The sequence below is a fragment of the Bactrocera neohumeralis genome, chromosome 4 (assembly GCF_024586455.1).
Source record: "Bactrocera neohumeralis isolate Rockhampton chromosome 4, APGP_CSIRO_Bneo_wtdbg2-racon-allhic-juicebox.fasta_v2, whole genome shotgun sequence".
NCBI classification, from domain to species: domain Eukaryota; kingdom Metazoa; phylum Arthropoda; class Insecta; order Diptera; family Tephritidae; genus Bactrocera; species Bactrocera neohumeralis.
Genome location: NC_065921.1, coordinates 81,259,944 through 81,281,988, shown reverse-complemented (window position 1 = coordinate 81,281,988; position 22,045 = coordinate 81,259,944). Strand labels below are relative to the sequence as shown.

Below are 22,045 nucleotides of genomic sequence, written 5' to 3'. Positions count from 1 at the left end.
AAAAAAAGTTGAAAAAAAGTTACAGCTGTTCAAAATTGAGTAAAAGTAATTAAAAAATTCGCTATATTTTGAAATTTTTGTATAAAAAAGGGAAGAATGCCACGCAAGCCACCAATGAAATTTTGAAATTTCGATTTACACTGATGGAATAATGTCGCTAGCGGAAAAACTACCAAAATCGAGTCGAGTTAATACAAATTAAAATTTGTCTATATTTTCTCTGGAGGTACTATTGTTGTAAGATTTTTCTAAAAATTCTGTAAGAAAATTAAAAAAATTTCTGCCAGAAAATCCTTTTTAGTCACCAACAAAACTCAGAAGTGCTGAGTTTTTGATTGCGGCAAAAAAGAGCTTAAGAGTTATGGCTCTTAATTACATAATATACATGTGTAGTTCCTCTGAAATATTTGTAATATGCAGAAAGGAACGTCAGAGACCCTAAAAAATATATGTCTAAATGATCAGTGTGACGAGCTGAGTCGATTTAGGTTTATACACCAAGTAGTCCCTCAGTTTTTGAGATATCGATCTGAAATTCTGCTCACGCTCTTTTCTCTCCAAGAAGCTGCTTATTTGTTGGAACCACTGACATCGGACCACTGTAGTCTATAGCTACCATACAAACTGGCTGATCGGAATCGAGTCCTTGTATGGAAAACTTTTTAATTTGATGAGACATCTTCATATAATTTGACATGGCTCATTTGCTAAGTTAGTGTAATCTCCGAAGAAATTGTTTAGATTGAGTCACTGTAGTATATAGAAGTCATACAAACTGATGGATCAAAGTCAGGTTCTTGTGTGGAGTCCTTTGTATTTGTGAAGTGAATTATAGCTTTACCTTTGTATTTTCAAAATTTTATTCTTTAAATTTAGTATTTTTTTTTATACATTATTTTCATATTTTTTTTTTTGTTTTTTTTTTTTTAAATTTTTCTGTTATTTTTGAAACCGCATTATTGCAGCTATTTGTTGGAAGCGGCAAAAATTGCAATAACATAATACAGACTTGCAGTCGTCACCTTATGTATGTACATACATATGTCGCTTTAATGGTTTCACCCATCAAAGAAAAGTCATTAAGTAATTTTAAATGCTTTTAAGTATCTATTATAGGTTTGTATGAGTAAATGTCATAAAATTGGAATATTCATACTTTTAATGCAAAAATAATGTAACGAAATGGGCTCAAGCGCCTTATTGACATACAAGCAAACATTCGATATACGAGACAGACGCTTTGTGGAGGTGGAGGTGTCAAATTGTTGTTAACACCGTGGGGATGTACGAAAATGTAATTAAGTTCTTACTCATACGATTTGAGTATGAGTGTTGCCTTTAAAATTATCTTGCTGCTGTTGAGTAGGTAAAAAATATAAGCAACATTTCTTATATATTTGTGCGTATTTATACATTTACACACATATTCGCTTGTCTTTCTATTTCGATAATTTCGAAAAAATCACGAAAATCTGCATTTTCCAATTTCAACGCAAAAACAAATGTATTTTATTGACGTTTTGTGTTGACCCACATACTTCTGCGTTCAAAATTTAATTAAAATTTAATTTTATGCATAAATATGTACAACAAACATACAATTGAATGCGTGTGCGTTCATACCAATAATAATAAGTGGGACATTCAAGGAGGAAGTGTTGAGATGATTCTAACTCATCTTCTTCCAAATAGCTAATGCAGCTGGCTCAATCTCACTTCATAAGTCCCGATCAGTGTAAAGTCAAAACTCTTACAACCACTTAAAGGTCGACCTTGCTGAGAGCATAAAGTTCCCTGAACATCCTGGGCAACCGCTGATAGTCGTCCAGCGCTTGCTGGTTTTCTGAAGCCCCATAGTCCTGTAGGAAGTCACATTAAGCCAAAGTAGTAAACCCTCCACACAAGCTGTGATCCAATGAATCCTTCCCTTCCATGCTTCTTCGAAAGTATGTGAGCAGAAAAGAGATAGACAGTACTAGTGCTAGGTCAAAGGACTGGTAATCCAAGTATTTTGGAATGAAATCAAACTGTGCGAGGATTCCAGACTGCCATGGTTCGCAGGCATCTAAGTACCCCGAACAAAAATTGCTTAGAACAATATAGGTAAAACTATGGTTTCATGGAAACTACCTTTAGTTGGAGTCCCCAAATTTTTCTAAAGGCTCCCCTGCAGAAATATAGAGCAACCGATGCTTTCGTTACTCTGTCGTCGATGTTGGGTTTCTACGAGCGCTTCTTGTCTAGAATGAGCTCTAGTGAATGAAACCAGTTCGGTATTTCGATGCATTATTAGGTTAGGTTAGTTATACCGGCCGGCTATCACGCCATACATAGACCTAATGACCTTTTGTAATATCAGATGGAGGTTCAGTTTAATTAGAGGTGCAGAATTCGTCACACAAGACGTCAACGTCTTTTACGAACTTTAAGAGCGACTTGATGTCTACGTTTTTTACTTCGTTCAGTACTTTGAACTCCGAGCTCCTAAATACTTGAGACGAGTTCTAGAAAGTGCTGGACAAAGGCACTCTGCACTTTCTTCATGTATTGTTATCACCATCTGGCTCGCATGTGAAGCCAGTATGTTGTGACCTGCCAATAGGTCAACAGCTGTCCAGCAAGAGAATTTTCCGAAGGATCTCTTGCACATGATCTTGGCGACCTTTCATGCACTTACCGGCATTCCATTTCGCTTTGATCCGCCTGTCGGCCCTTTGGGAAATTTTATTGTATATCGTTCTTAGTGATGCAATGAGAAATTGTTTGAACTTTGAAGGGAATTCTAATCATTCCAGTTGAAATATAAATTTTGATGATAATACATCAATATTCTTTCTATATCAGTGTTCCATAAATAATCATTGAAAAGGCTAAACAATTTAAAGACTCCAAAATATGAAATTTTTTATCTCTAAAAAATCTCAATCAATCAAAACTCCCATAAGTCCAAACATTCATTTAGTTTAGTACACCCCTAATATTCATAGTTCATTAAATAAATTTCACCGTTAGCGTTTTGCTGTTTTTGTTTTTCAAATAATGTGGGCGTAAGGTCGTTTTCGCATTGTCACCTCATTTTCAAGTTGTTTCGGTCGAAAATAATTTCAAATCTCACAAACACACACACACATTTCTTTATAGAAAACTAGCACACGTGTGTTGTTTAACGGAAAATGTTTCCAACTAGACATTTGATGGTGGCATTAAGTTGAAGATCACACTAATTGATGTCCAGAAATGCAATTATTAAATTATTTTATACGCGGCTATTTAAATTGTAGTGTCTGAAGTAAAAATAAGCTAAAAATACATTTTTGCAAAGAATTTCAAAAATTTGGAAAAATGCCATTCTTTGCGGATATGTTTCAAAAATTACTATATATACATACATATACAAGTGCATCTGCATCTGCGTGTATATTATTTCCATATTTTAATAACAGAAATATATTTTTATAACTGAAAAATTGTAAATTCTTGTTTTTATTATGATTCTTCGGAAGGTGTGATTTCTTTCGACGAGATTTTAACACTTGAAACGCCTCAATGTCGCTGTGATACGACGAAAATTCTTCCGGTTTTGAGAGTATATAGTTAAAGGCGTTATGTTTTTGAACAGTTTCTGTGAAATATTCGTAAAATCTCTAAATTTCAGAACAATTCAGTGTTTCCTGAAAGTACCGAAACGGAACAGTACTTTATAGACAAATTAACGTTGGTTCGTGAACCGTGGTATTTCCGCAAAGCGAATTAAAGATCAGCTGTGAACTAACTAAAATTGCTAGATTCCTTTTAGAAAACTGAGTTTCGAGTTACGATTTCAAAGAGAAGCCTCACAAGCATCGCGGTGTGTTGACGGTGAATTAATCTCATCGCATTTAGCTTGTCATAAAAGTAGTTGCCATACACGAGAGATCTTTTACAACTTTCATGTTTTCAAGCATACTAATGGTGTGAATAATATCAAAAATTAATAATGACGCCATTTTTTAGTTATTATGCTATTAATCTTGCTTTATTTTCTTTTAATTCGATAAAGTCATATTGTGTGCCAAAGAGTACTGAATAATATGAAATATAAAAAATAAAAAAATTTCAATATATTTTTTTTCATTTTTTTCTTTTTATCAAAAAATTTGTTTCTTAGAAAAAAATATACACATACATATATACTTATGAATATATACAGAAATATACATATAAATATAATATATATGTATATGTACATATATATATAAACAAATAACAAGCAACCGCCCATATTTTGCGAACTCATATTTTATATACCCAAAATGTCAAGACATAAATTTTATTAAATTGAAAATGCTTTTTTTGCGAAATTTGTTTCTTGACTTCAGAATTAATAGAAAATATAAAAGTTGTCAACGTTTGAAATGAAAATTTCCTAGAATATAAATTAGTGGATTTCAAGGCAAGAAAATAAGAAGTGAAGTGTTGAAAAATCCCAAAAAATACCAATTCTTAAGAAATATTTTTGAAAATGAAATTCATTAAAAAAAATTTAAAAATATTTAAAAACATTTGAAACAAAAAAAAATAAAAAGAAAATAGTAAAAAATAAACAAATAAATAAAAATTAAAAAAAAAAAATAATTAAAAAAATTGAAATAAAAATTAAAAAAGGTAAATAAACTAGTATTGAGCAAAAAATATTTTTGTAATTTAATTAAAAAACATTTTATATAAATATTGAACACAAATTTTTTTTGTAATTTAATTAAAATACATTCTATATTTCTACAGTACCTGTCCAATAAAGTACGAACGAACAAAAAAATTATCCGGAGTTCTAACTTTAATCATTAATAAAAACATAAATATTTGGCGTATTTAAAAAAAAAAATTATTTTTTATATGCTATATACATTAAACTTAAATTATCATATTTTTGTATTGAATCATATTCAATATTATTAAATTATATTAAAAATATTAAATTTTTGTTTTCGTTCGTAATTTATTGGACAAGTACTGTATATGTAAAAACAGAAAAAAAAATTTTTTTACATAAAAATCATTAGAAAATTAAAAGTAAAAATTCATCGTTTTAAATAAAAATTTTAGGGAAAAAGATTATAAAGGAAATAATAGTTCTAAAACTAGAAGAAATTAGAAGTTAAATTTAAAAATAATAAAAATAAAATTTTTAAAATTAAACATACAAAAACATTATAAAAAATAATATTTATTGAAATTTCAATATTTTTATAACTAAACTAAAACATATTTCATATGTCTTGTATGTAAAAATATAAATAATTTTTTTACTATTAAAATAAAAAATTAAAAATAAAAGATCAATGTTAAAACAAAAATTCAAACGAAAATAATAATTCTGAACAGAGGCAAAATTAAAAAAAGATTAGAAAAAAAGAAAATAAGAAATAAATAATAATACAAATTTTAATATTTTTATAACTTCATTCCAAATTAGTCTATATATGTATATGTGTATATGTACATACATATATAAAGAAATAAAAATTTTAAATTTTTAAAATAAAAATTTTTAATTTTTTTTTTAGTTTTTAGATTTCTTTTTAAGAATAATACTAAAAATAGCTAAAATTAAAAATGTAAATTAAAAAAAAAAATTAAAAATATTAAAAAATGTTCATATGCATATATGTATATATATATTTATGCAAAAACAAAAACAAACTTTTTTACACAAAAATATAAAAATAAAAGTTTAACCTAAAAAAAAATTTAACAAAAATTTTATAGAACATAATAAAAAAAATAGTTTAAAAAATTAAATTTAAATAAGAAAAAAATTTATAAAAAATATTAATAATTAAAATTTTAATATTTTTGTAAAAAGTATTAATAATTAAAATTTTAATATTTTTATAAAAAATATTAATAATTAAAATTTTAATATTTTTATAATTTACCAAAAAAAAAGTTTCATTAAAAATATAATAATTTGAAACTATCAAAAAAAATTTAAAACAATTAATTCAAAAAAGTTTAAAAACAATAGCAATTGAACTTTTAATATGTTTCTTATTTAATTTAAAAAATATTTAATTAATATAAATTTTATTCAGAATTAATTTTCTTATAATTATTACACTTAAAAAAAAATCGAAAATTTCTAGCATTCATTTTTGTTTATTTTCATATATTTTATATACATACATACATACATATATTTTCCTTTTCAAATATAGCACTTGAAACTAATCCCCAACTGTTCACACTTGTTTGTACAACTAATCATTTCGCCGGCACGCCGCGCTCGCAGCAGTCGCTATAATTCACGAATTTTACTTGGGTTATAAATTTGTTCGCCCCAAAGATGGATGCTTTCGCATTTTATGGAATAATAACAATTTCGAAATTTTTATGCGCCACTTTCAAAGTTCGATTCAACCACAAATGAAGCATGCAACAACAATTAAGAATTCGCAATTTGCCATAAAGTGATTATTTTTATTTAGTAAATGCGAATTTTTATGAGCTTATGCTTTCAGAGATTTGTGGCGGCAATAAAAGTGTGCTTCCTTAAAAAAGGAGAAAATAATTTTATTAAAAAAACGAACAAAGTAAACAAATTTAAGAAGGGAAATTAAAAAAAATTGTTAATGCTAAAAAAATTTAAAAAATTAAATTATTAAAGAGAATTAAAAAAAATAAACTTATTAAACTAATTAAAAAAAATAAATTATTAAAGAAAATTTTAAAAGAACTAAATAAAAACGGAACCATAAAAATTAAAAAAATTAAAGCACTTTAAAATATGTATATTTCGGCATATATGTATGTATGTATACCTACCAGCAGACAGACGTGCAGTCATATTATACTTATTGTATAGTACATACACACATATGTATGTATGTCTTAGATTAGCGACAACAAAATATTGGCATTCAACACCCACTCATGATGACGTTTTTACAACCGAAAACTTTTTGCTATTTTCTCACATATCAATTCATATGTATGCGCATATATATGTATATCCTTTTACATATACATATGTATATTTATAGTAAATGTTTGTTAATGTGTGCTTTCTGAGGGATTCGAATTTGTTTAAGTGAGAACTCAGACAAACGATTTATAAATTTGAAGAAAATATGACTAAAAATGTAATAAAATAATTTAAATAACAACACCATAGAAATATTTAAAAAATAAAAAATATTAAAAAATATACTTAAAAATTAAAATTTAATATTTTAAAAATAAAAATAAAAAAAAAAAACAAAAAACTCATATATTGAGAAAAACGAAAAAATTAAAATAATTTAATAGATCTAAAAATTAAAAATTATTAAAAAAAAATAAAAATATTTGAAAAAAAATTACATTTTATATACAATAATTTAGGATTAATATTTAGAAAATAAAAATTAGAAAAATATTTATACTATTTTTTTTAAATTGAATTGAAGTATTTAATAAATATTAAATTATACATGTATGTACATATGTACATATATAATAATTTAAATTTAATATTTTAAAAAAGAAATTATAAAAAAATTTTATAATTTTTTTTTTATTTTAATACAAATTAAAGTGTAAATAATTGAGTTTGAATAAAAATAAAATAAAAAGCATAAAAAATTTAGGTTAAAATTTGAATTTAATATTTCAAAAACAAAAAAATTTATAAAAATATAAACATAAACAAAAAAAAAATAAAAAAAATAATGAATATAAAAAATTAAAATAAAATGGAAATATTAAATATTTCTATTGTTTTTGAAATGTCTATATATGTACTTATATAACAATTTAAAATTAATATACAAAAAAATATACAAATTTATGTACATATTTAAAAAAATTAAAACAAGAAACAAAAACTTTAATATGAATAAATATATATGTAAATACATGATTTTAATTAAAAGCAAAATAAAAAATATATAAAAATAAAAATGGATATATTAAAAAATAAAATTAAATTAAAAATATTTTTTTACAAAAATTTTATGGAAATCAAAATATAGAAATATCAATAAAAAAATTATATTAAAAAAAAATTTAATTTTAATTATTATTTATGTATATATATTTTTTTTTAATTTTTCGATATGTTTAATAATTTTAAATGAATATTTTCAAAATAAAAATTATAAAAAAATAAAAATGTGAATATATATATAAATTAAAATTAAAATAAGAAACAAAAATTTTAAAACAATTAAGAATGTAAATAAATGAATTTAAATAAATAATAAAAATAATATAATAAATCAAAAATATTTAAAGAAAAAAAAATATAAAAAATAAAAAAATTTAAAAAAATTATTAAAATATAAATAAAAATGTTAATTTAATGTTTTGTAAATAATATAAAAGCACAAAAGATATGAAAAATTTATATTTTTCAAAATTTTACAAACAATAATGAAACTTAAATCACCGAAAAATTCAATGCTTGTATAAAATAAACAATTTAACAAAAATAATATTGTGTATATGACAACTCACAGTAATACATGTGGCTTACTTCAAAAATTGCCTATAGACACGGCTAAGGATTTATATTTAAGTCTTCCTTTCCTTAACAATTTCAAGAAGTGACCTTGCAACTGCCAGACATATATTTCTAAGAATTTCAACGCTCTCCCAGCAATTAAATGCATTTTTTGTGTTGCTTTGATATTCTATAATTGAAATAATATTTAGAAAACTTATTTAACGCATCGTCTAACTGTTTTCCACTCTGAATTAATCACTGAAATGTATACAACTTTTCCTTAGAGCACAATTTCTTCACACTCTAACAACTTTCTAAGCAGAGGTGTGGTTTTGAGCGCCCAAAATTAGAGATTTTATGACCATATTTTGCTAACCGGAATGGACCCGGAATTTTATGCGGTTAAGGACTATCAACTCGGCAGCATTTCTCAAAATTACTTCAGCGATGTTTTATGCCGCTAAAATAACAATAAGAACAACAGAGATTTTATGTGCATCAAACTTTCAACTTTTCAGCAAATAAAAAAAATAAGTTGAAGTTTGCTTACGAAAAGACTTTTTCGACCACCCAATATATGGGTTAAAACCTTTCGCAGAATAGGGCTGCTTAAACGGCTAAGAGACGAGCTTCGGCCTTTCATTCTACATCTATAGTTCGTTTAGAATCTCTCTAAGCGCATTATGCAACAATTCTTTTACTAAAACCTCTTCATTCAGCTTTCTACTATTTTCTCTAAACAAGCTGCCACACGCAAAAACATTCAACAGGTGCGCTTTTCATAAGAAATATCGCTTTTTAAACACTGCACGACAGCTGGCACAACACTCCCAGTATAAACATTTAAGCGCACAGGTTTTCTAGCAATTTGCGCTACAATTTCCACACGATTCCCAATCCCAAACGTTAGACAAATATTGCCTCATTAATCCATTTCATTCATTTAAATCGGCGCATCTGGCTACTCTGGACAATGTTTTCATTTGTTACTCGACTACATGAAGTCATTACTCAGAAATTAATTTTTACAAAACTTTCTTGCCTCTTCGGCGGCAGTGTTGATGTTGTATTTGCGTTTTCACCGCGTTTCTGGCACTGCCAGTACAGCAGCAATGTTTATTTACAATTGTTGGAACTGCGAACAGATTTGAAAAGAAAAAAATAATGAAAACTTTAGATTTTGCACACTTCGGAAAATGGATTTCCGTAATAACATCGTCAGTATTTGGGATCGATTTATCAATGAGGCATCACAGCTAGCGAGGAAGGCGGTTCAATGACGCCAGGAATGTGTGATGAGTCGATTTGATTTATAAAAACATTTATATATGAATGGTATATACATATATTGATGTATATGTATATGTACATATGTATATTGTATACATATATATGTATATAAACTTATATTATTTCTTATACAAACAATTAGCACTTTTCACGCTTAGCGTTCCTTCGAGGTGCTGCTTCGATTGATTGAAACACTTTTGCCATATACCTATACATATGTAAGTATATTAATATATGCTTGTATATGTGTGTTTGAAATTGAAATTACAACTATTTGACTTTGCTTATTTTCACTGCAATTATGTGCTTCCACAATTTATTTATGTTATGAGTGGTTTGTGGCAGCTTGTTTTCCTTTCAGGCAGTAAATATTAGTTTGAAATCTCAATGCCTTCACTTTTCCTTATTTATTTGCATATCTTGATTTATTTTAAGCGGATTTTCAAGGTATTTAGGCAACTTCGGGTGCATGGCAAAGCAACAGTGGCATTGCTAAGAGGCCACTAGATGCATTTTAGAACAAAATTTTACAAAAAAAAAATACAAAGATTTTTTAATTGAAATAAATGATAAATATTTACACTTGATAGAACAAAGAAAACAAATGAAATGAACACAAAATTATAATAAAAATATAAAATAAAAAAAAAAATTATTATACAAATAAGGAAAAACGTTGATACCGGCTGTACTTAAGTTATAATACTCTTCACAGATGCATTTCATATCAATGAACGATTTGAGTCTTGATTTTGATCGATCAGTTTGTATGGCAGCTACATGGTATAGTACTTCGATCTCAACAATATCTTGGACGAATGTAACATGCTCTTCAACAACAATTCCTGCAAAATTTTGTGAACATATCTCGTCAAATAACAAAGTTTTTCATACAAAACCGCAATTGGGATAATTCAGTTTATATGGCAGCTATATGATATATTAGTCCGATCTTAAAAAAATTCTTAGGACATTATACCTTTGCTTTAGTAAATAATCTGTGTCAAATTTCATGAAAATATCTTCTCAAACAAAAAAGTTTTCCATACAAAGACTTGATTCCGATCGTTCAGTTTGTATGGCAGCTACATGCTATAGTGGTCCGATATCGGTGGTTCCGACAAATGAGCAGCTTTTTGGGGAGAAAAGGACATGTGCAAAATTTCAGATCGATATTTCAAAAACTGAGCGACTGATTAGCGTATATACAGACAGACGGATCGGTGAATAAAAAAGTTGTAAAAACTTTCAGAAACTCTGGTGAGACGATTCAGAGGTTCCACTCTTTTAAAAAAATTAGTCAAATATTCAATATTAAACATATTGCCTAGTAATGAGAGAACATTGTCCTTAACAAAACGATGGATTTAAGCTTCAAAATAATCATAATTCGTAAAGCATTTATCCCAAGGGTCTATCAATATTTCAATGTCGCTTCAATAACTTCGACGTCTTCCAGATAAGCATTTGTTTTCATCTTGAGCGCTTACTTGCATTTGAGTACAATCTTTTTTCACCGAACCAAAATTTACGTCTGGGAAAGAGGACTTAGTCGCTGGAGACCAAATCTTGTGCATATTTTTTTCCATTGAAAAAAAAATTGCGGTGAAAGCGTCACTTGAAAGCGATCAGATAGTCGGTTGTAATAATGCTAACATTGGCGACCCCATTGGTAAGGTTAGGTTAGATGGCTGATAGAAGATCGCACGTGGACAGCTATATGTAGTTCTTCCTGAAGCCATAGAAAAAATGAACTCCTGTATTTGAACTTATAAATTATTCCTGCGATCGATCTTGGGCCAAAAGGCTTTTGCGACAGCGCATGTACCAATGGTGGTGCAGCGCTTATCAAGACTCCGCGAAGCCCAGCTATATAGTAGTAGGATACGAGAGCACTGACACGCTCCCATTATACCAGTCTTGTCACAAAGACACTCAATGCTATTCATAGCGAAGTTAGGCACTCCTCGACCAACCCTGAACGCACTCTAAATGAATTCAAGGCTAGTATCGCCGCTCTGCTATCTGAGTGAATGGTCACTTCTCTGAAGGCGGCAGCACTCCGAAGCAGCAGATCTACAAGTATTGTTATCTTTATGACTACAACTTCGGCTAGAAAGACACTACACGTCAGGAAGTCTGAAGCTGGAGTTGATAGAGAGCTCCTGGCGACCGCTCATAAGTCATAAAATTCTTGAAAAATGTGTGCTCTCCTGAGTTGCGATCAATTTTTTCAAAAACGATGCGATTTTCGTTATTGAGGTCGAAAAGGGAGTAACTAAATTTTATTCTATCTTATCAAGCCATAGAGCTTAATCCCGCCCTCTAGGTATCTATCTTTTATAAGCATTAGTGGGTGTAGAAATCTTTGAATCTTGAACGACCAAGTAACCTAGCCAGTGTGAAATTGAGGGATAAATGGTGTGGAATGTATAAAAATTTAACAGTTCTTCGAGGAGGACATTTGTCCTAGATTTTTGTGGCGTAAGACAATTTCTGCAGAAAGATCTGAGACTATAAGTCCTCAGATTGAAAATTCACGAGTTGTGTAGTTAAAATAAACTAGCTTTGCCTTCATAAATGCGCTGAATTTAGGAAAAAAATATAAAATTTGTGAACATAACATTTTTATGCTAGAATTGGTACAGAAATATCAGCTGGCAATACTTTGCGTTGAGTAGCTGGTTGTGTGATAGAATATTCATCATTTTTGCTAGCTAAGCTTGCAACCGTAAACTTGAGAGCTTTCACAGGGCGTAAATAAGCACAAAAAGCTCACTGGGATATTTCAATTTATTTATTTAAATTTTCAAAATGTTGAGCGTTTACAGAATACAGTTATATGTAAATAACTATACATATACATGTCTCTCCAAATATACTTATATCGATATGTTGGCATTTCGCAACTATTTGAGATATGCAAATAAATTAAACTTGCGAAATGGACAGGAAAGGTTATAAACCAAATGAATTGAATATCAAAATATTGAACTCATAATGTAACTTAATGGCGCACATGTTAAATAGTTTTCACGCCATAAATAGGCTTCGCCTAATTAATTGCACATGTGCCACACGGCGCATTTGTGGCAAGTAAAATATTATTTTATGAAAATATACGTGAAACAGAGAGTGCAAATCAAACACTGAAACAGCTGATCGCACTTTAAAGCAACAAAAGATAAGGTAAAACAATAACAAAAAGTGCAAGACAACAACAAGAGGACAAAATAACAACATAAAATGCAAAATAACAACAAAAAATGCAAAACAACAACAAAAAATGCAAAACAACAACAATATATGCAAATTAATGCAGAGATAATTCGACAAATTTCCTCATTTCCACAAAATAGAAAAGCGAAAACAAAAGCAAACACTTAAATATGCCAACACCGCTGTGGCCGGCTGCTCAAAATCAGTTTATTTTCGGACAACGAGGCGAGCGCTAGTGGCAAACGAGCAACGGCGGATAGAAAAATGACACGTCGCCGTGTGAATATTAGATCTGCATATATATAATTATATTATATATTTTACAACAAATATAAAGCAATTTCCATAAATTGATACTTCAAATAACAGCATGTAACGGTATTCCAAAGCTACGAATGCGATTAAAAGTGCTTTTTTGGAATCTTTAAAAACGGAAAATTCATGTGTATGTATGTATGTATGTGCATATTCCAAAATTTTTCGGTGTCAAAATGGTCGAGTTATAATTATAGAATTTGGCATTCGCAGCGGTGCTGCTGAGAAACGATGGATTTTGAAGCAGCATTGTGAATTTTCGTAAGAAACTAGAAGCAAAAGAGAATATGAACAAGGATGTCGAAATTTTATGGGTGCAATTAAAAATAGCTGCAAATAAAGTCGTGTGAGAAAGTGCGAACATTTATAAAACAAAATATGAAAAAGAAAATAAAAGAGTGATATATAACAACAAAAAAAATAAAACAACGAAATGGTTATTAAAAAGTGAGAAAATGGAGTGGCATTAAAATAAAAACAATGCGAGAGTACAAATTTTAATCTAATCAGAGAGAACCAATGACAAGCAAAAATACAAATAAAATTAAAATAAAAATGAGTGTAAATGAAAATTGATAGAGAATTTCAACCTCAATCTTTGAATATAATGAAAAGGAAAAAAGAGAATATACAAAAATAATTATTTGGTAGAAAAAAATATCTATGAACAAACACAATTTTTGTTCAAAACTAAAAAAATTAAAATAAAAGGAAAAAAATTTTAAGAAAAAAATCTAAAATAAAAAATTTAAAAATAAAGAAATTTTAAATAAAAAAATTAAAACTTTATTTTTATAAAACAAATAATAAACTACTCTTATTTTTTTATAAAATTCAAAAAAATTAATTGCAAAATAAATGATTAAAAAAAATATTAAAAAATTTATATAAACAAAAAATTGTAATTTTTACACAACTAATTAATTTTGTTAAAAAAAAATAAAATTTACCCTTATTGTTAAATAAAACAAAATTAATTAACGATAAATAATTAAAAAAAAATATATATAATTGAAAAAAAAAAATAAAAATTAATTAACTAAATAATTACTTTTTTATAAAAACTTAAAATTGGTTTTTATTGTAAAAATTAAAAAAAAGTAATAAAAAAATAAATAATTAAAATAAAATTATTTAAAAAATGTATATGATAGAAAAAATATTATAATATCTACACTAACTCATAATTTTTTTTTTTATAAAACAAACTAAAATGTAACAAAGAAAAATATAAGTAATATTAATAAAGATGCAATACAAATTAAAAATTAAATAAAAATATAAATAAAGCAAATAAAATTAATTATTGTTACAAGAAATTATTTTTAATAAAACTCCTGTACTTAAAAAAAAAAGTAAAACAAAAATTATTTAATTAAAACTAAAATAATTTTATCTTTCCTAGTTAAACATTTTATTTTATTTAAAAATTAGTTTTAAAAAATTATAGTAATTGTTTTTTAATTAAAAAATAATAATATTTACTTTAATTTGTAATTTTTTATAGAAAAGTAAGTAGAATATAACGCAGAAATCAAAAATAGAACATTTTAAATTATAATTTAAATGAAAATAAAAAAACAATTAAAAATAATATTTGGTACAAAAAAAATTAAAATAATTATTATAATTAAAAAAAAACTTCCAATAAGTTAAAAAAAGTAATTATTTAAAACCAAAATTAAACTTTACTTTTCTTATTTAAAAATATGCTTTTAAAATTAATCTAAAAAATATGTAAAAAAAAAGACAAATAAAAAAGTTTTTCATTTTTTAAACCGTTTCTAATTAATTATTACTCAAACCAATTAAATTTCCAAAACAAATCTAAATGATGATGACACAAAATATATAACACAGAAAAATAAATAAAATAATATTAATTTTATTAAATTGAAAAATAAATATTGAAATAAAAGTAAGGAAATATATAAAAATAATAATTGCTAAGAAGAAACATCAATAATTTAAAAAAATTAAAAAAAATAATTAATAGAAAATAAAAATAATTAATTATTAAATTTAGAAAATTAATTTAATTAATTATAAAAATAAAAAATTAATTTAATTAATTATTAATTTGTTTATTAATTTAATTATTTAATTTTTATTTGGTCAATTAAAATAAATTTTTTTAATTAATTTTTTTTTAATTTGTTTTTAATTTAATTTAATTAATTAAAAATTTTAAGATTTTTTTTAATAATTACTTTAACTAATTTAAAAAACATAGACATTTTGATAAAAATATTTTAAATTATAAGAGATTTTTTAGATTGCAGCAGAAAATCTAAAAAGACTATAAAAAATTACAACTAAATAAAACAACAAAATAAAACAAAAACTTGCATCTTTGCCCTAAACCTACAATCACCCGCTTCACCAACCTAAAAGGATGGAGGAACACGCACAACAAGAAGGTGTCACCGTGCGACGCCGACACCGAAAGCTAACGCGACCGCAACGAGAGAAAACACCCGATCCCACAGCAAAAGCGACGAACGGCAGACGTCGCTACTCAGAAGACGATAGCAGTGCAGTGGATGGTAACAATGCAGCCGAAGACGCTGCCGGAGTGCAAAGCGTGCGCATGCAAATTCGGCCACCGGGCGCCATATCCGCGCACGAGAGTAAAATACTGCGACGACGCGATAAGACATTCGCCAATTCGGCCGCGCGCAGTCACTCACAGCCACGTGAAGCCGAACGCCTCACCAGTCCAGAGGCGGACGTGCTCATGCGCAGCGCGAAACAACGTAGTCTCTCCTCGCCGCGGCACAAAGATGAGTCCAGCGAGGGTGAACGCAACGGCAGGCAAGCGCGTGCGACGGCCGATGAGAATATTAGCCGTTTGGAGCAGAATTTGCGACGCTTCGAGGAGGAACGCAAGCGCTTCGAGTCGGACAAACGTCAGTTTGAGCGCGAAAAACGTGAGAATCGGCTGCGTTATAAACAGCTGCACGACAGCGACGAGCGCAAACGTTTGCTACAGAATTATCGAAAACTAAGCGATCGCATACAATTGCCGGCCGATGCTGAGGAACGTCGCCGCATGGTGCACAGCTTGCGTTTGCAACGCAATGAAGCGCCATCACTGAAACCACGTCAACGACACAGCGGCTACGAAGAGTCCTCCACACAATTCTCCTCATCCGAAGTGGACGATGTGGAGGAATCCAGAGCACATAGATTGGAAAAGCATACACACCCTGTGCGCCGACAAGTGTCCGCCATTACAGGTGCAGTAAATTATGTAGCCGATGTGCGTGGTCCACCACCACAGCCGCCAGAGCGCCGCAGTGTCAGTCGCAATCACTCACTCTCACCTATGCGACCGCAAAGGCGTTCGAAGACACCGGAACAGCGCGCAGAAATTATGCGAAGGCTAGCCGAAAATGAGGCCAATAACAGTAAGTCGACAAGTATAACACCAGAGCCGCAAAGTCCAGCCACACCCATGGAGCAAAGAATGCCGCAATATCCAAGGCCACAGCTTCCGGCCGAAATGGGTGAAGTGCGTCGACGTTACAGCACACCACGCAAGGATTCGCTTACCGAAATTGCCAAGCGAAGAAAGCAAAGTTTAGAGAAAGCCCAGCTTGAGGCTGCAATGCTGCTTGCGGCTAAAGAAGCAGAGGCAGTTAGGCTAGAGGAGGAAGCACGTAAGGCTGAGGCTGCTGTGCCGCTTATGACTAAGATTATACGCAGTGTATTCGCATTATTTATTAGCAAACGTGCAGAAAAACCAGAGTCCACAAAAACAACTGAGGTACATTTCGCATCCGAGGAATTGCTTTTGCCACAAGACTTAATTGCCGAAGATTTACCTAAGAATTTGTTATCCAAAGAACTGATAAGGCATCTCTACTTCGACGCTCGTCAGCAATGGCGACGCATGAAGACCGATTTTCCGAAAGAGTTAAACACTATTCGGCTATTGCGAAATAAATGTGTTGCAGAGTTGATTCTACTAATTTTGCTGTGTGGTTTCGGCGGTCTGATGTTCCGTTACACCGAGGGTACCTCGGAGAATATCTACAAATGTGAAGTGCGTAAGGTAAAGCGCGACTTTATCGATAATTTGTGGACAGTTAGTCACAACATGAGGTAGACAAGATGCGCCGAACTCTGCAGTAACTTGTTTACCACTTATAGACTTTTACTTTCTTCATAGGGAAGACGATTGGAAGTCACTAGCACGTCAGAAGCTACGGAAATTCGAAGACGAACTTAATTCACTTGCTGAGTTGGGTATACGCCGATACCCGGGTCAGAAATCGTGGAACTTTGTAAATTGCATACTATTCTGTTGGACCGTTATAACAAGTATAGGTGCGCAGCTGTTTATTCCACAAATTTATGTTCTCTATTCCATTCGGTACTGGAGGTAGCTCGCTGTGCCAGCTAATAAGAATAGAGAAAAACTTTTTTTTTGCTCAAAACTTCTTTTTCTTCTTTATTGGCGTAGATACTGCTTACACGGTTATAGCCGGGTTTACAACAGGGCGCCAATCGTTCTTCTTTTGATCAAAACTACTCTCTTTAAATATGTCGGGGTGAACTACATCAGGCCTAGTAACAGTTATGTACTCAAAGTACTTAAAAATCAATCTTACAGCAGCTTGGCGTTCCTCTGATTATATGCTTTACGTTTTCTGGATCAGAGAGCTTCGACTCATCTCCAGAAGTATGGAAAGCAGGATAGAGTCAGAGGAATCTCAAGACTGCCGAAAAATTGTTTTCTAAGTTGGTTGGTTGAAGAGGAAGGCGGCCGAAACGGCCGCACTTAGGATATCATTAAACCCATTATGTTGCCGGGAGGTAACCAATTTAAGCCTTACCCAGCAACTCAGTATATTTTTTCCGCCAGGGTTCATTGCTTCCCAAAAAGCAGGCACGTTGCACTTGTTCCAGGGGCTTAATGCGTCACTTTTTCGGTAATGACATCCACCTTACTAAAGCTCCATTTGTTTGCATTGGGCGAATGAAACTTATGTAAAGCCAATAAACCGTATGTGGTTGAACAACCCACTTTCTCAGATTCAACGAGCTTTGGAAGCCCTGCCCTTATTTCTCTTTGGCTTACTTTTTATCTAAGGTAACTGTGAGAATTCGAGAGTACAATAGTTCCACTCCTAAAAGTAGGGCTTTATAGATTGTATTTTCAATTTTTGGTTCTTCTTGTAAAAGAGCAGATTTCTGTTTTCCCTAAATTGACAATTTCCCAGTGGCCCTCTGCCCAGTAGGCGGAGATCTCATGGCCCTTTTCTATGAGCCGAGATAGGTGATTGAGATTCATTCCTGAACAGAGGATGTGGAACGACCTTAAAGTACTCCCTGTCGAGTAGAAGTTCTCTAAGTACTCTGACTAACAGGCTGAGCTCTGCATACTTTTGGTTCTCGGTAGAGAAGAGAACTCTCTTCGGCTAAAAACTCAAATCTCACTAAGGATAATCGATAAAAATAGAGGCTGCCTAATATTAAATCAGTCAGAGAAACCGCTATGTAAAAATTCAAACAAACTTTAAGATTTCAAGCCGAATTTCGGAAAATATATGTGGAACTTATCTTCGGTGATCTTGAAGCCACGGGGAATACTTTTTAGGTTCCTTCACGCTTCACGCTGATGCCCATATAATGGGTCATCTAAGCCCATTCTTACACAAACTTCAACAAACAAAAATCATGTTTTCATCGATTTTTTTATAAAAACATTTTATTCAAATTCACATTTCTCATTTTAGGTTATGGTCACATTGCACCCGTAACAACGTTGGGCCGTACCTTGGCCATCGTCTATGCCATCATTGGTATACCACTGTTCTTACTCATTCTTGCGGATTATGGTAAACTCTTTACGCGTGCGCTGAAATTTCTTTGGGTCTATGTGCGACGCTTGTACTACACCGGCACTTGTCGTAATATACGTAAACATCAGTCGGTACGTGATGCCATGAAATTGGCACGACGCTCGAGTATGTTCTTCGGACGTGATATGGATATTGAGTCGCGCACCACCGGACCCGAAACACCATCGTCACCATTCGATGAGACCTTCGAAATAGATGATGAATTTAATTTACCCATTTCGGTGGCTTCATTCCTGCTGATCAGCTATATTTTGATTGGTGCGCTATTCTACTCCATGTGGGAGAATTGGACTTACTTTGAGGCATTCTACTTTGTCTTCATTTCGATGTCCACCATTGGTTTCGGTGATATGGTGCCGAATCATCCGATATTCATGATGTGTAGTATACTCTATTTGGTCTTCGGTTTGGCGCTCACCTCTATGTTCATCAATGTGGTGCAGATTAAATTGAGTGATACCTTCAAGCAAGCCTCGATCAAGCTTAGCACTACGATTGGCATTGAATTGCCACCCGATGAGAATGCTGAGGGGGCGGTTGAAAACGCAGAAGCGGGCACAGAAGCGACGGTGAATCTGAAAATGTCACCAACTGCCATTTCGCCAACGAGTACGACGCCAGCGAATGAGTTGGACCTGAAAGTGCCGCCACCAGCGCCACCACGTCCGAACAGCAACAATGTGGGTGAGCACGAGAGTCCGCCACCGCTGCCGAGTCGCAAACAAGAAGTCGATTCGAGTGAAGTGAAGAAAAAGGGTTGGCGTTTTTGGTAGACAAAATGCAATTTCGAAGTATGACGAAAGCTTTCGTAGCTTTTTGCGCATTTTTCGTTTGAAACTGCTACTATGCGCGTTTTGGAAGCTTGAAGTTTATATTAAACCGTTTTTATAGACTTGTACTTCGCGACAACTGCATCTAACTGTGTCTTTTCGAATTTTCTATCAGAGCTTACAAAAGAGCTTGAGAGCTTTAAGTTTGACTGCACTTATACTCGTAGTTATTAAGACCTCTAAACTTTTCCATCCGCACATATCACCGACCAATGCTCATATATTTTAAAATATATTTGCGCTAGCTTAAGTTTAGATAAAAAATATTTAGATGCTAAATAAATTAATTTTATTACTTAATATATATACTTGTATATGTATGTATAAGTGGGCATTTTCTATATAAGCCTAAAAGTTTTTTCAATTAAAACCAAAGAATTTTTTATTAAACTAAACTTTTGATTATTTAAACTAATAACGACGAGCAATAAAAATAATAAGAAAATATAATTTTTTTTTATTAATTTTGTTAAAAAATATGAAAACAAATATTATTTTAAATTGAAAAATTTCAAAAAAAGTGAAAAACTAACAATAAAGTAATTTTGTTAAATAGAATGCAAAAAAATACTATTTTAATTTTGTTATTATATTTCGTTAAATAATAATAATTTCTTATATTTATTATTGAATTATTTATTTTTATTTGAAAACATTTGTTATTAGATTTTTAAAAATAGTAATTTTTAGCACAATAGTTTTTATAAAATGTATAAATATTTACTTAAGATTTTCGAAATAAAATAAGAAACAAAAAACAATGTTTTTTTAATATTTTTTTTTATAATTTTGTTTTTTTTTACATTTTGTTTTTCTATTTTGTTTCCATTCACGGTCAGGATGCATTTTTATAGTTTTCTAATTCAAATTATCCAGTATGTGTTGTTTTTTATAAAATATATAAAAATTATCCTTGAGTTAAATAAAATTAAAAATATTCAAATTTTATTTATAACTTTTTTTCAAATTGTTTTAAACTTTTTTAATTTTTTTTTTTAATATTTTTAAATTTTTTTTGTCAATCAAAGTTCAATATGCATTTTAAAAATAAAAGTAGAAAAAAATTTAAAATATTTAAATATTAATTTTTTACATTTAAAACAAAATAACAAAGTTTTTGAAGCAATTTTGGAAAAAATCCCAAATTTTTTAAATTTAATATATTTTAAATTTTTATTAATTTAATTTAAAAGTTTTCAAAATTAAAATTTTTTTAACTTTTTTAAAACTTTTTTCAATTTTTATGCCAATCAAAGTTCAATATGTGTACATTGTTATAGTTTTTTCTGAGCATTTCCGATATTCAAAAATTTTTAGTGTTTGAAAGAAAGCGACAATCCTAATTCAAACTAATAAATATATGTTAATTTTTATAAAATGTATAAATATTTACTTAAGATTTTCAAAATAGGAGTAGAAAAAAAAAAATCAAAATTTTTTAAATTTAATTTAACTTAAATTAAAAAAAAAAGTTTTGAAAAACAAAATTTCCACATTTTTAAAATAACATTTGATTTAAATTGTTAAAAAGTTTTCAAAATTAAATTTTTTTTCAAAATTGCTTCAAAAAGTTTTTAATTCTTTTCAATCGAATTTCAATATCAATTGTTATAATTTTCTTCTGAACATTTTTGATACCATAAATTTTTATATTGGAATTACAACGGCAACTCCATTCAATAAAATTATATATGTGTGTACATATGTACATTCATTCATACATATATCTACTTTTGTAAATTATTATGTTTTCTATCATATACATATGTACATATGTACATACATAATATTTATAAATTAACATTCGGTTAACGGTGGTTTTAAAGTACATTATTGGCAACCCTAGAATCAAAACTTTTTTTCTCTCTAGATTCATACTTATGTAAATAACATAAGTGACCTACTAAAAAAAATTAAATATACATATAACAGTAAAAAATTAAACCCAAAACAGTTATTTCTATTTTGACAATAGGCAACCCTATTGGAAAATATGCTTAATGTAGGCAATATATGTACATACATATATGTACATATGTACCTTCGCTCGAAAACAA

General features: G+C 29.6%; 1 protein-coding gene across 1 annotated transcript; it reads left to right on the top strand.

Moving 5' to 3' along the window:
- Nucleotides 1–15,538: 15,538 nt before the first annotated feature.
- LOC126756969 (uncharacterized) lies at nucleotides 15,539–20,407 on the top strand. The gene is made up of 3 exons (XM_050470500.1): nucleotides 15,539–17,395; nucleotides 17,463–17,620; nucleotides 19,033–20,407. Exons 1-3 carry the CDS (start codon nucleotides 15,684–15,686, stop codon nucleotides 19,929–19,931), a joined length of 2,769 nt encoding a protein of 922 aa, XP_050326457.1. The 5' UTR covers nucleotides 15,539–15,683; the 3' UTR covers nucleotides 19,932–20,407.
- The last annotated feature ends 1,638 nt before the right edge of the window (nucleotides 20,408–22,045 follow it).

What these genes read in the sequence shown, in the direction of transcription:
- LOC126756969 (XM_050470500.1), top strand. Translation starts at nt 15,684, where the DNA reads ATGGAGGAACACGCACAACAAGAAGGTGTCACCGTGCGACGCCGACAC. An exon ending in ACAGTTAGTCACAACATGAG is followed by an intron (nt 17,396 to 17,462) that starts GTAGACAAGATG and finishes CTTTCTTCATAG; the next exon opens with GGAAGACGATTGGAAGTCAC. An exon ending in GACCGTTATAACAAGTATAG is followed by an intron (nt 17,621 to 19,032) that starts GTGCGCAGCTGT and finishes TTCTCATTTTAG; the next exon opens with GTTATGGTCACATTGCACCC.